Source organism: Girardinichthys multiradiatus, chromosome 7, assembly GCF_021462225.1.
Source record: "Girardinichthys multiradiatus isolate DD_20200921_A chromosome 7, DD_fGirMul_XY1, whole genome shotgun sequence".
NCBI lineage: Eukaryota > Metazoa > Chordata > Actinopteri > Cyprinodontiformes > Goodeidae > Girardinichthys > Girardinichthys multiradiatus.
The window spans coordinates 5,780,125-5,794,847 of record NC_061800.1 but is presented as its reverse complement, the minus strand read 5'-3'; the positions used below and the strand labels follow the sequence as shown (position 1 = coordinate 5,794,847).

General features: G+C 39.8%; 1 protein-coding gene across 4 annotated transcripts in view; it reads right to left on the bottom strand.

Moving 5' to 3' along the window:
• Nucleotides 1-14,723, bottom strand: part of ankrd44 (ankyrin repeat domain 44) — a 51,000-nt gene that overhangs the window by 35,521 nt on the left and 756 nt on the right. For 3 of the 4 annotated variants that reach the window (XM_047370462.1, XM_047370463.1, XM_047370466.1), the window contains exons 1-2: nt 5,790-5,940; nt 2,565-2,648 (exon numbers count right to left, since the gene is read on the bottom strand). In XM_047370462.1, coding sequence (XP_047226418.1) covers nt 2,565-2,648; nt 5,790-5,927 — 222 coding nt within the window. In that variant the 5' untranslated portion in view covers nt 5,928-5,940. Of the gene's footprint in view, nt 1-2,564; nt 2,649-5,789; nt 5,941-14,723 lie in introns of those variants that run through there. The other variant, XM_047370465.1, reaches the window with a different exon arrangement.

The following is a 14,723-nucleotide window of genomic DNA, read 5'->3' as shown; positions in this document are numbered from 1 at the left end:
CGTTTCCCTGTGCTGTCTCAACAAAAACCTTCTCATTTCTCCTGGTCCCACGGCCAATCAGTGAACAGCAGTCTGTTCACGTCACATGTAGTCTTGACTCAGCCCTGGTTGTACCTGCTCAGGAGCAGGGACCAAAAAAGTAGGTACCCATACAGAAAAAACTGTAATGGAAACGCTTGCATAGCGAGTCAAATGGAGTTGAGTAGGGCCAAATCGAGCCAGCGGAAAAGGGGCATAAGTTGTCAGGTGTTGAAGGGAGAATCAGCATCTTCTGATTTGGTTGAAGACAAACATGTAGAAGTAGAATGGTCCATAGCTGAGGTGGAAGATAAAACATTTGAGGTGTGACAGGAAAGCTGAATCAAAGGAGTGTGATTGGCTGTGAGCAGGAGAGGAGGATGCTGAGCTTGTTTCTGAACTGAATCTATTGAAGAATGTGATCAGTTCATTGGCTCTGTCCAGACCTCCATCGGTGTGATCTTCCATCTTCTTGAAGCCTGTGATCTTCATCCCTGACCATACATCTCTGATATTGTTTTGCTGGAGCTTGCTCTCCAGCTCCTTCTTGTACACTTCTTTGCTGTCTCTTATCTTGACTTTAATAATTCCCTGTCTCCCTCTCTAAAGGTTCTTTTTTTCCTCTTCATTACAGGTTGCGTCTGAACTTATATTTGATTTGCCTAGAGGAGGTCTTGCTTTAGAGATGTAGGAGTCCTTGACATTTGCGTAAAACAAATCCAATGTTTTGTTTTCTCTGGTAGAGCAGCTGACAAACTGTTGAAACTTTGAAGGTGTAGCAGAGAGTGAAGCATGGTTAAAATCACCAGACATTGCCACAAACGCATTGGGGTGTTGTGTCTGTAGCTTAGCAACAACTGAGCTATTGACATTACATATAGTGTTGGCAACAGCTAAAGGTGGAACGTAAACTGTTGCCAAAATAACACTGGTGAACACTCTGGGTAAATAATACGGATAAAAACTTACTGCTGACAGTTCAATATCTGGGCTGCAGAAACGACACTTCATAGCAACATGTCCTGAATGGCACCATCTGTTGTTCACAAGTACTGCTAGTCCACCTCCTTTGCGTTTGCCGCTCCTCTTTAAATCTCTGTCTGGTTTGAACTTCCTACTTCTCGCTCTTCTCTTTGCTCCTGTTCTGTATCCTTTTCAACTCATCAGGGATTTGGGGTTGTAGTTGAAGTATTATTTGAGCTTTTGAGATGTTAATCAGTGATTCCCAGTTGTAAAAAAAAACAACCTTGTTGCCATGGTTACACATAACAAATGTCCAAAAGCAAAAATCCCTCCAGCTGCACAGCATCCAACACCAGAGGGAACAATCGTTCAAAAAACACAATCTTGATCCACAAAAGGAGGAATTCGAGTTTTTAAAAATAAGATCTCAAAACGAAAACAAGATAGCTACAGACAGTACATGCCTGCCTGAACAGCGCAGTTCTAGAATTCATCCACTTTATGCAAAAAACAACTTCCAACTGAATTAACCTCAGCATGACGCTGCCACCACCATGTTTCATTGTTAGCATGATGTTGCCGTGGTGACGCGTGGTGTTGTTTGTCACATACAAACATGACCAACACTTGAAACAAATCCAGCAATTGTTTCAATGTTGCTGTCAGCTTCTTGGCAGACTCCCTGGCAAGTTTCCATCTCATCTTTTAGGAATTGTGGGAAAAGAAGCATGTCATTTTGCTAAATTTTTCTTTTTTTACGAATGGTACTCTTGATTACACCATGGTATGCATATGTAATGCTGCTGAAATATGTTTGTACTCTTCTTCTGACTGATACATCTGCACCATGAGATTTCATCAATTTCAGTCACCATGCTCTGTAACTTCTCTGCAAACTATGGCTTCAGCTAAAGGATGCAAATAAGTAAACATCAGAACCCCCACATCGACAGCTAAACTTTGATTCAGGTTAATCAGATTTACTAGAAAACCTAAATTTGAACTAATTCAACATCTTATTAATTTAAGGGTGAGAACACTGATGGAACCAGGTTATTGAGCCAGGGACTTAAAAAGCTCAACAAGCTGATAAAGAAGGCTGGCTCTGTTCTGGAGACTCCTCTGGAACCTCTGGAGATCATTGTGGAAAGACGGATTCTTCATAAAATGAAGAACATTATGGAGAACCCTGAGCATCCTCTTCATGAGACTGTCCTACAACAACAGAGTGTCTTCAGTCAAAGGCTTCTTCAGATCTGCTGTAAGACGGAGCGCTACAGGAGATCCTTCCTGCCCACAGCCATCAGCATCTACAACGGCTCTTTGAAGAAACCTTCATGATGAGCTACAACATTTAAATTCCCTTTGGGATTAATAAAGTATTTTGAATTGAATTGAATTACAGCTTTCTATTATTTTGTTTATCTTTTTCTCTTTACAGTTTTTTTTGCTTTTTTCAGCTAAATTACACAGGACATGCTTGGAAAAAATCATTTATCATGGTTTCACATTTTAATATCACAAAAATATGGCATTTGGAGATTTTTAAAAGTTAGTGCATTCATGTTACTGTGTGTCCTCACCAGAGCATTGATGTCTTCAGATTTGTATATGAGCATTCGGATCTCCTCAGGGTCTCCGCTGAAGATCGCCTGGATAAGAGGAGGCTGGAAGGCAAGGGGAAAAAGAAGAAAACAGTCACATGACTTGAAACAAAAACATTTAACTTCAACACTTTGTCAACGTGAGGCGACATGATGAGAGAGCGTGGGAATATTTCCTGAACATTATAACAGGAATCCACTCCTCCCATGGTATATAGCACTGCCGTGCACAACTAGCTGCAGTGTTAAGAAAAGCTGGAATTTAAAAAAATCTCATCCCTTCTCCTGTCTTCTCCGAAACAGACAAACCACTGTGGAAAACACAGGGTAGATACAGATCAGAAAAATAAAATGCTTGTATGGAGAAATGCTCTCTGTGAAGGGCTCAGTGTGGAGGTCACGTCCACAAAGCCCTTATTTTTCTTTTCAACATCCCTGACGTGAGGTAGATGCAGGTCCTCAGCAGTCGTTCCAGGAGTAAGGGCTGCTGTTTGAGGAACACCAGAAACTACAAGATAGCAGCATGTTAGCAGTGTTCTTTACGAATCTAAATCTAATGTTACAGCAAAACAGCTCCATTTGAAAAAAACAAAATCCTCTTGAATTGTTTCTAAATGTTTGCTGCCTTAGACAATGTTGTGTTCTGTTGTCACAAGAAGAACACAATCTCCCATGTGGTATTCACAACCTGAGTAAGGTGAGAAATGTTGATGTTTACAGAAAAGCATTCAGCTCTAACTTTTTAAAGGGGAAAACCCCATAAACAGTAACACTATGAACACTAGGAAGACATGCAGCAAAGTCCTCATGGATGGGAATCAGACCCGGGGATGGCTATGTCGAGGACTACAGCCTCTGTATATATGGCTCCTGCTCTACTGCTACACCTTGCCACGCCCAGGAAAAGCCAAATTCCTAACCACCTGCAATGTTTGACAGGTTAAACCACGCAGTGTAAATATATCCTCTATTTTCACTGGTATGTTGAAAAAGTTGGAAAAATTTACAGAAACTTTCCTGAAGTTGGAATTCCAGGTGGAAAAATTAAAGGTTTCATCCATCCATCCATCCATCCATCCATCCATCATTGCACTTATATTTGTATCTTATTAAATCTTTCATGCACACAGTATTGCTAGTTGTTGTTAGCCTTGTTATTAACCACATAAACTAGCAAAAAGTTGTCTTAAGGCACTTTAGAAGACAAAGAGATCCAGTTTATATAAAGAACAACATAATTCATTCTATCCAATCATAAACACAGATCAATTACATATATTCTTATTTGATCCTAGTTACAAAACAATGCAGTCAAGTTTAGTTTATTATCTAAGGAAACACAGCTCTTTACAGAGTTGTTCACTTCACAGCAATCCCTTATAAAAGGCATGCATGTGGCAACAATGAGAAGGAAAACACCCTTTTAACAGGAAGAGAGCTCCAGCAGAAAGTGGCTTAGTGTAAGCAGCCATCTCCCGTAGGTAACGGACGCCTGCCACTTTTCTTTTCAAAAATAACCCATCTTTCTGGAACAGGATAAATTTGTAACCTTTTGGTCCCGTTATCTGAGCTGCTTGGGTTATTCATTAAACATGGAGGTTTATTGCTGATCTCCTAGGTGTGAATATTAAACTGGTCGTTTCTTCACTCTATTTTTGTTGCTTCAACAATCCCTTTAGTGGTTTCATTAGGTTGGGCCAGACATGGCTTTCTACATTATGAGAAGCTAGTCACTGCTTGTGTGATAACAACTAAACCCTAAAACACTAGCCAGAAGGTTAAGCTCCCAGAAAGAATGGTCAAATGTGGGTGTAATTTAATATACCGTATTTTCCGCACTATAAGGTGCACTTAAAAACCTTTAATTTTTTCAAAAAATGACAGTGCGCCTTGTAATCCGGAGCGCCTTATATATGGATCAATTGGTTAATTGGTTGATCCATACTGGTTGTACACGGCGTTGTCAAAATGTTTCAGTACGACTGGTAAACTACAAAGCCGCACCGCTTGCAGCATTACGGCTACCGTAGTCAGGGGCGTTGCCGAAGTAATAGCGGTAAACACCTGTACTGTGCTTACTCCTAGTCCAACACCACTTGTGTGTGTATAACGTTTGAATGTACTGTTGCAGGAATTGCCTGAACTATATGTGATTAGAAGCTCAGTGTGTGGGGTGTATGTTTCGTGTGTGTGTATGGAAGATGTTGACATTACTCCTCCGGACAGAGGTGGCGCTGTGTGCTGCCGTAGCTGAGAATCAAGAGTGAAGGAGTGACGTCGGTATTATTGTGTGTGTGGGGTGGGTAGAGACGGCGACCGGAGCAGCGGTGTATGAGTCTGTAAGCCCTGTGTTTTTACGTGCTGCAAAGTCATTAAAAAGAACCCTGAATCTCGTCAACAACTCAGTGTTTTGATGCTGTTTCTTCATGCTCAACTCAGCAACGTATAAGTGAGGGAGTTAACCCCGAGGAAACTAGTAACTTCGGCCCTGGAGAAAGCGTCTCCCCTGTGTCATCAGACTACGGTCAGGGGACAGAAACAGGAAAGGTTAACAGTACTAACGTTTGATTTAGTGCATCAAACTGTTTCTTTTACGTGTTTACTGAATCAGGGAAAAGTTCCCTTTCACGTTTTAACTAACGTTTGATTTCAACTTCAACTTCATAGACTCCAATGCATTCCTAACGTGCGGTTGGCTCTATTCAATAGAATTCTATGTAGAGGAGACCTTACCATGAGAGTGAATGGAGTTATCAGAACGCTGGTTTGTAGTGTATTAATAAAGTTTGACTGACTGACTTATCTGTTTTGTTGACATTCTCTTTAGCACAGCTCCATCTAGTGGATGCATAACGCAACCCCAGTCAAACGTTTGACTGCAGTAGCTTCTATTCTATGCGCCTTATAATCCGGTGCGCCCTATATATGAAAACAGTTCTAAAATAGGCCATTCATTGAAGTTGCGTCTTATAATCCGGTGCGCCTTATAGTGCGGAAAATACAGTACATGCAGAACAGCAATGAGAGGAGAAATGATTAGATGTCACGGAGTTCCCCAACAATTAAGTAAACCATCTGGCTTCTTGTTGGCAGTTAAGCAGCATTTATGTAAATACATAGAAATATTTTAATCATGATCAAAAACAACAATAGAAAAGTGTTAAATCTACTCTGTCAAACAATTAAAGCTTAGCTCAGGCTCACTTGATTTCCTGCTGTATTTCTGCCACCTTCTGCCTCACTTCCTGTTGCACAGTCTCTCCTTCTCAGAAACACCAGAGAGGAACCAACCACAGAGCAGCGTTTCACTTCTGCTTTAAAAACCCAGCAGTACTTCCTCATCTGACCTGTTCAGTCTCCCTGAAAGTGACTGTTCCTATGGTGATATCATCACATTACTGATCCACATACCTGAGTCTAACCGTAAACCTGCAGTTTAAAACAAAACAGAGGTCAGGTCGCATCAGTTAACATCCGCGTTTCAGAAGGAATTCAAAGCACCTGCTTTGTCTTTAGACTTCATTTCTAAAACTGCTATTTTTAATCCACATTTTATTATCAAAGTTATAACATGCATTAAATTTCCTGCACTAAAAAGTATGCAAAAATAATGAATTAAGAAGTCTCCCGTAGTCTTGAGAAGAGCTGAACAGCAGGAGGTGATGAGTGTGTTTCATTCTTCCTGCAGTTTTGTCACATCGAATGGAAATGTGTGTAAATGCCAGATCTCTAGTTCTTCGGCCTCAGAGGTCTTGGTATGTTATTCAGCTCAACTATTCTAGGCACAGACAGAGAAATGTCCTGAAGCCTTTCCAGAGTTGTCTTGTCTGTCTCTGTTTTTATCAGTCCTGCGGAGCTGAGAGGTGCGTCCCACTTTCAGGTCTCTCCACCTTGAGGCAGGTTTCCTTTCAACACCGCTCCTTCTACATTTATCTTTACATTCCTCTGGCAGTACATGCTGCCTCGTTACATGATGCTGCCACCCCCGTGCCGCCCTCTAGGGCAGGTATTTACTACGTAATAAACACATTTAGTCTCAGTTCTATTGAATCAAAGGATCTTTTTTCAGGCCCACCATTTTGCCTTCCAAAAATGTCCATTTTATCCATTTAAAAAGTTATAAAAATATTATAAAGGGTCTGAATCATGTTAGAAACATCCAGTCCACACATGCAATGCTAGTGGTCCACAGAGTAATCAGCTGTTGATCAGAGTTGAGCTGTTGATCATTTTCAGTTTTACTGACCCTGACGGAGCATTGGCTGGTTGGAAACTCAAAAAAGTCCTTTTCTGTTTCCTGAAGGCACCATACCTTGACCATGACAGAGAGAAACCTCTCTCTGTCATGGAACATGCTTGACTGGAGAATGTTTGCAGCCTTTTGGAAACCCTAACATCAAGGTATGGGCCTATTTAGTCTACAACAAAAATACATAAAAAACCTCAGAGAGCAAAGCTAACCGCGCTAGTTTCTAATACAACATGCAGAAGAGATCTAAAAATGTAAAACCTGTTTTGCTGCTGTTGGAATCTAATGGTGAACCCTGTTTGACAGCAGCTGCTCTGTCACATGCGCTGAGACATCAGCAGGAATGCTAGAAAAAAAGCATCATTTAAAGTTCCTAAGTATAAACTGTCTTCAGCTATGATTCGTGTCAGCAGGTCAAAGCTTTTCTAAACCGAGAGATCTTAAATCAGCCCCAAAACTGAGTGGAGCATCTTTATGGATTACAGCAAAGAGCAGCAAATCCAGAAAGTTCTGGTGTGTTTGAAGCATTCTTTGCTAGTAAGTTGTTCAGTTCACATCCAGTTCCACCCGATGCTTGCTTACATCTAGCTATGAGCTTCTTTATTACTTGTACTTTTACCATCTCCTGAGTAAAGACTGGAATCTAGTTCAAATGTTATGGTTGAGGGGAAACAACCATGGCCAGTTGCATGCATTTACACAAATGGTGTGATCGATGACAGCACTGTCAAGACGTGGCTGGTGGTGCCACAGATTCAAGGTATGAGAGCTGAGAAGCTGAGAAGGGGAACACAGGACTGACAGGAAGTGACATCCGGACTCTGGTTCTCTGTGCTGGTCTTTTTGGTCCATTTTCCCTGCAGGTTCTTCCAAACATAAGAAGTTATTGTTGGAGCAAAAACTTTCCCATAGCCACCCTCTGTCTCTCTCACTCACACACACACATACAACAACACACACATGCACACTTTTATTATCCGTAAGGCCGGACCAATGTGACCCAGATCCAATAAGAAACCGAAACAATGAGAAATTTTTTTTCAACATGCAGCGACTGTTCATTCCTAGAAGTTCTTCTTAAAAATAGGGCAAACTGGAAGAGGACGTTAGAAACGTTCAAGCTAAATTTATCAGATTAACTAAAATGTTCTGTTTTCATCAAATAGTCCAAACCGTAAAGACATCTTGCACAGATTACCTGTAAACTGTGTCAAATACTGTTGAATCGGCACATCAATAGGCTGGAAACAGAGAACACTTTGACTTCCTGTCTATGAGGTAAAACATTGGTAACAAAGGTATTCAAAGATTTTTCCAAACTTGATGAACTAATCGCTTGCAAGAGATATTTAAGGGCTGCAACTAATTGATTAATATGTTGACTATTTTTTTGATTGAGTGATTAATAATCAGACTGCAAAATGTGCTTAAAAGGAGATTTTTTTACTGAGTTTCATCCAGGTGAAGCTAAAATTTCACCTGGATACAGCATATTTACAGACAAAGAAGGTTTTTCATCTTAAATGCAAAATGTATATATCTTTGGTAAAAGTTTAGCCTAATTACTACTCTGAGCAGGTTGTTCTTTCAGCAAATGGCAAGTTTTAGAGTCTGTATACTCCAATTAACGATTATTCAATTACTAAATTAGTCCATGATTATTTGAATAATCAATTAACTCGATTAATTGTTTCAGCCCTACAGTAATAAGGACAATATGCTTCAAAGGGATTTCTCTGCATATTTTGCTCCAAACAGATGCATTGATTTTATCTGACAATAGGGACGTTTCGACATCTCGTACTCTGAATTCTTTTTTTCAGATTCTTCCACCTCCTCCAGAGTCACCACAGGCCTCTTGGCTACTTCTCTTGTCAATGCTCGCCCCTTGCCCTCTAGGTTTAGATGGAAGTCCATGTCTTGTTTTATGACCTGAGCTGTTTGTTCACTAACGAACATCTGAGGCCTTCACAGAACAGCTGGATTTATAATCCACATAGCTGGACTCCGTTTACTAACAGACTTCTGATGGCAACTGGTTGCACTTGGACTTTGTTTAGGGGTATCAAATTAAAGGGGCTGACTACGTAGGAGGACCACATTTCAAAGGTTTCATGTTGGTCTGTCACAAAAAATCCCAAATAAAATATATTGAAGTTTGTGGTGGCAACATGACAGAATGAGAAAAGTTTAGAGGGTTCTAAATACTTTTGCTAGGTAGCATAAATATGAATACTGAGCTCAGGATCACAATCTGTAAAACACAGATGAGGCAAAAATATTAAAAAGGCCTGAAATAAACTGAAAAACCATTTAATAATACAGCAACTATAACCCAAATAACAAAAACATTTTTGATCAGTTGTACAGTATTTCATTTTTGTGAAATAAATGACATGGACTTAATTGAACTGCATGAAAAATATTTCCCAATTTTCTATTTTAATGTCGTCTGATTTCCCCATTTTCCAACTTCTTTTTCTTTGACAGATTATTGGTTTCTTTTTTACAATACTTTTATTCTGATAAAGTTAAATTAAACTAAAAACAACAGTAAAGTTATGGATCTTTTTGCAGAGCCACTGGAAGCTACAGGCTGGCAGCAAAAAGGTAATAACCAAAACCAGAAGTCAACTGATACAGCTGCCTCTATAGCCGATACCAATGACAATATTTAGAAATCAAGGCAGCCAACAGCCGCTATTCCACACTGATTAGTACAAATTTCCTTTTGCCTGTTTCTTCCTCAATTAGTCGCTTTTTTTCCCCCTAGTATGAGAATTTAGCTATTTTCTAACTTCTTTAGCAGTCATGATCAGGCTGAAGAAGCAGCTTCTCCGTCTTTTGCCTGTAAGGATCTGCTTGTGGAGACCTTTCAGGTAACTTGAGTTCATAGAGTTCTCAGATCTGCTCTGCCTTGCACACAGCATGAGGAGAGATTGTCCAGTAGAGATAATGTCTGAGCCACCTTTTCAGAGAACCCCTGAAGGCCACGACTCATTGCTCACCAAGCTTCAGCTAGGATCACCACCAACCCAGCAGACGACACAGACTGGCTTACCGTCCCTTGAAATCTGACTGCACTTATTGGGTTGAAGGGAGACTGCAGAGTCACATTACAATGATATGTTGAGGTGGTGACACCACTGGTTGCTCCCAGTATCACCAAGTTCTCACTCTCCATGAAATAAATAAGAGCAACATGGCCAGATGTGTGATGATGGAAATCAGCACCAAAAATAATGATCACTGACAGACACTGTGGTGCCAGTTGTGAGGCTTGTCTGATCATATCAGTTAGGTAGGATTTGTTAATATCACACCAACAGTGCATACTGTTTTGGAATCACTGTCAGGTTTCTAGATTGTTTTTTTTAAATAAAGCCTTACCGCTGATATTGACTGATTTGATGATTAACTGGGAGCTACTGCAACACCTTGAGCAGTTAGTTTGCTTTTAAATGAGCTCATATAAACACCTCCTCCCAGATGCATTCGTGACATTATACCTTCTAAAGTTGGGATCAGTGGTTAAAACAATAGTAAATAAAGAGTCAGAGTAGCTTATGGATCAGGGACCAGAACCAGAGCTAAACAGCCAGTCAAACCCAGTGATGCAGTCTGTATCATATCCCCATAAGACATGCTGCATACAAACACACAAGCTAATCTGTAATAATCACACGTATACACACACACACGAGGTATAATTGTAGGTTTTTAATAGTGTCAATGTCCTGATCGTTCTAGAAGTCTGCTTTATCCGATCCTAAACTAGTTCTGACCTGTGTTTGGAACCATTGTACTGTTGGACAGTGATCGTGTCAAAGTTTCAAACGTCTGACCCAAACCGTCTCCCTCAGATGAAGGGAAGGTGGTTCGGATGTTCAGGGCCAACAGGTTGAAGCCTATCATGAACTGGAAAGTGTTGGAACACCAGACTCACTGTTGACAGCGAGGCCAGTTTACCATCAACCTGGACTGAGGCTGTTGGCCGAAAAAGAAGAGCTGGCTCATAAGATGACATCTTCAATATTTGTGGCTGTCCACATGGACAAGAAAAATACCCTCAAGAGAGAAGCTTTAAGCTCAGACTGCAGCCATCTGTTTCAACCAGTCATATGTACCCTCTAAAAACTAAAAACCTCATACCACCTGTCAAGCATGGTAATGGTGACATCATACTGTGGGGCTGCTTCAGTACCAATGGTACTAGTCCGTTGCACAAAGTAAATGGAAAAATTAAGAAAGAAAACTTCTCTAAATTCTTCAACTCCACCTCAAACAGCTAGATGGCTGAAACTTGGTTGTTCCAACAGAAGTCAGGCCAACGTTTAGTTTCTGAAATGGCCACAACCTCAGCTCTGTTGAAAAAGGACAGACTGTGTTTAAAAGTAGGGATGAACCAATCTGAAAATTTGGGCCAATATCAATATACGATATTAATATTGCTGTTATGGCCGGTAACCACTATTTACCGATATGATATAAGTTTCCCAACCCTTTCAACACAGCGAAAAAACGACCACAGCTTCTGTGATTCAGTTGAACATCCCATAATCCCATGCTGCATCAATATCACTGTCACATGTCCAAACAAATATCGCATGTGTGGCAGAGGCTCAACTAATGTTTCCTAATATTTTAGAAATTGTGCATCTACTTCTTGGTTTTTAAGATGACTGAAATTGTGTGCTGGAAACAAATTTAAATTAAATTAAAAGCTAAAAACGAATGAGATTCATGTCTATTATGAGTGTATATAAGCTTCTGACTGTAACTGCAGATAGGAAAAACCAGAGGTGTTATGAAGAAGAATAAGAGAGAACCCATATAAATAAGCATGTTTAAGCTGCCACCTAAATTGGAACGATAACACAAAGAAAATAAGAAAAACCAGAAGCTGGAGAAAAGCATGAATGTATCTGGTAAATACCATCTGAGTAGATGAATCTGCAGGTTTTAGGTTGAAAAAAAAAAACATATAGCAAAAGGGCTGAGTGCTGAGTGGAGGCATCCAGTTATCAGTCATCATCAGCTTGTTGTCTGAAAATAACAGGAAGTCCTCCAGTTCTATGTTACACACGCACAGACAAACTAAAAAAAAGTTCTTCCTTCCTTGACAACACATCTGATATGACTGTCCAAATCAGGGTCTCTACTGAGACATGTCGACTTTAAAACAGCTGCAAATAAAACTCTACACACAAAAACAGAGAGAGAGGTTCCCAAACAGGTTCAGAGACCGATAGGATGGCTTTCTGTTGGGCATGATGGTCTCACATAAAAGCCCCTGCATCAAACAACAGAGACAGCGATTACCTCATCGAATATTGTCAGCTTCCAGGAGGGGGTTGCTTGGCCTTGGCCACAAATAAAGGAGAGAAAATTGATGAGAGAAGCAAATGTTCCATTCAGCTTGATCAGGATCATCTCCCTTACAGCATCTTTCTGCGCTTAAAGTTGAAAAGCCCAGAAAGTCAACAGAGGCTCAGATTGTGTCCTGATCATTCAGCACGAGCTTACAAGCTACATGACGGAGCTTACAGAGGCGTCGCAACCTTCCCCAGCTGAAACACTCATCACCGAGGATGTTCAGGTTTCTGGTATTCTGTAAATCTACACTGCTGGGGAAAAGTGTTGGCCCCATACAGACTTCTTCTGTTTTCTTTAATCTTTCGGATCGCAAAACCAATTTTAATATCCGACCAGAATAAACCGAGTAAATACAAAAGGCAGTCCAAACCAACCTGGCCTTATGTGAAAAAGTAATTGCTCCCTTAGTGGCAATAGCTGCAATCAAGTGTTTGCCATAACAGCCACTAGGTCCTTTGCATCAGTGTGGTGGAATTTCAGCCCACTCTTCTTTGCAGAATTGCTTTACCTAAGCCATATCTGAGGTTTTCGAACATGATAACATCCAATTATCAATCAGATTTAAGTCCAGACCTTCTCTAGACCAAATCAAATCCTTATTTTTGAGCCAATCAGGGGGCATCATTGTCTGGATTTTCTGCTAGAAAGCAGAATTAATGGTTCCACCAATGGTGAAATTCAGGGCCTGATGAAGCAAAGCAGCCCCCCAGAAAATCACACTACTACCACCATGGTTGACTGTAGGTATGATGTGTCAGTTTTACACCGGATGTACCTGACCAAACTACATCTAAAAAGTTCAACTGTTTCCACGTCAGCCCACTGAATATTTTCACAGGCGATCATCACGATGTTTTTGGGGAATGTTATATGGAACTTGTTCTTTTTGCTCAGCAGTGATTTTAACATTGAAACTCTCCCGCAGACATTTTGTAATGCCCATTCTGCTTATTATTGTTAAATAATGATCTCTGACCTTAACTGAAGCAAAGAGAGCCTGGAGAACTTTAGATGTTGTTCTGGGTTCTGGCTGGTCAGTCCTGGGACGGTTCAGCACTGTTCCATGTTTTTTCTATTTGTGTATAATGGCTCTCACTGTGGTCCAATAGTCACATGTCCTTAAAGATTGCTTTCCAAACCCTTTCCGAACCAAACTGTCTCAATGACTTTGCAATGATTTAGGACATTTCTTTCTGAAATTAAAACTTGGTTGATGATCTGAAACATTTGCAGTAAGTGGGTAAAAGTGGGTAAATACCTGAAATTGGGTGATGTCTGTAGATGAGTATTAGATGATACAAGGAAAAGTTTCAGAGCACAAAGTATGTCTCCTTGGGAGAAAACTCTTATCGGACCAGAACCTGTGGGATACATTTCTTGAGTTTTCTACAAGAGATATCTAACAGGTTAGCAATGAAGCAGCAATTTTCTCATTTTTAACTAACTTGACTAACTCTGGAGGGTGAAGTTTGGAGTTCTTTCTTCATAGAGAACATTTAAAAATACTCCATTACAATGAAAACAATCGAGGTCCTTTGATTAAAATTAAAAAGCCAGCATGACCAAACATCTCTATTCCGGTCCCATCTGTCACAAGGAAGCAGCAAGGGTGCACTTAGTTTTTTCCATGCACAACTTGACCATTTTTGCCTTGTTAGGTGAATAATGGCAGTATGGATTCCATTGTGGGTTTTTATTTTAATGTTGCATTTAAACAATTTAAGAAACTGATAAAGACAAAACATTTTGTTTGTGTTTTCAAAATCTTTAAACAGGGTAAATTGATATTTTTCCCATAACTCTATGAATTTAATAGGATTTGTCAGATCCAGAACGAAGAAGCTCTAGCAAAACGAGTTCCCTAAATATAGCAGAAGACACCCCTTAAATATTTAGAGGATCTAAAGCACAATAATTGAGGAAAAATTAAGAATAGTTATTTGGGTTATTTTTATTAGTTTTATATTTATAATGAAATGAAAACTGGGGTTTTGATGTAAAATACATATTTTCTTTTTAAAATTGCAAAAGGTGTGAAAATGTGGGGCCTGAATTTAGCTAAAGCTAACTCACTAGCCGCAGCTAGCTGGTCTCACTGTACTCTCTTTATATTATTTTATATATTTACTATATGATTCTTATGCAGTAGGTTAAGATATTTTATTCTTATAAAATTAAAGTATTTATAATTTCGGTATGTACAGTTAAATAGCACTTTTAAAGTAATACACTGGTCTTAAGCTTCGGAATTTGGATTATTCGCTATGTTTTGTCATTGTTGGGACTCGTTTTTCTGAAACAACGATGTCCTCCTAAATCTTTGCAAAGATTTACAGAAAACACTAGAGTGAAATATATGATGTGTTCTTACAAGCGCGGCACTTTTGCTACCTGCTTCTAGCGGAAGGAAACAAGCGGGAAGTCTCTGAGGACTGTTACATTCTCATTAGGAAACATTCTAAGACATCATGAAATCTTTCCTCATTTTAGTGCACATTTTAGAAAGGTCCGCT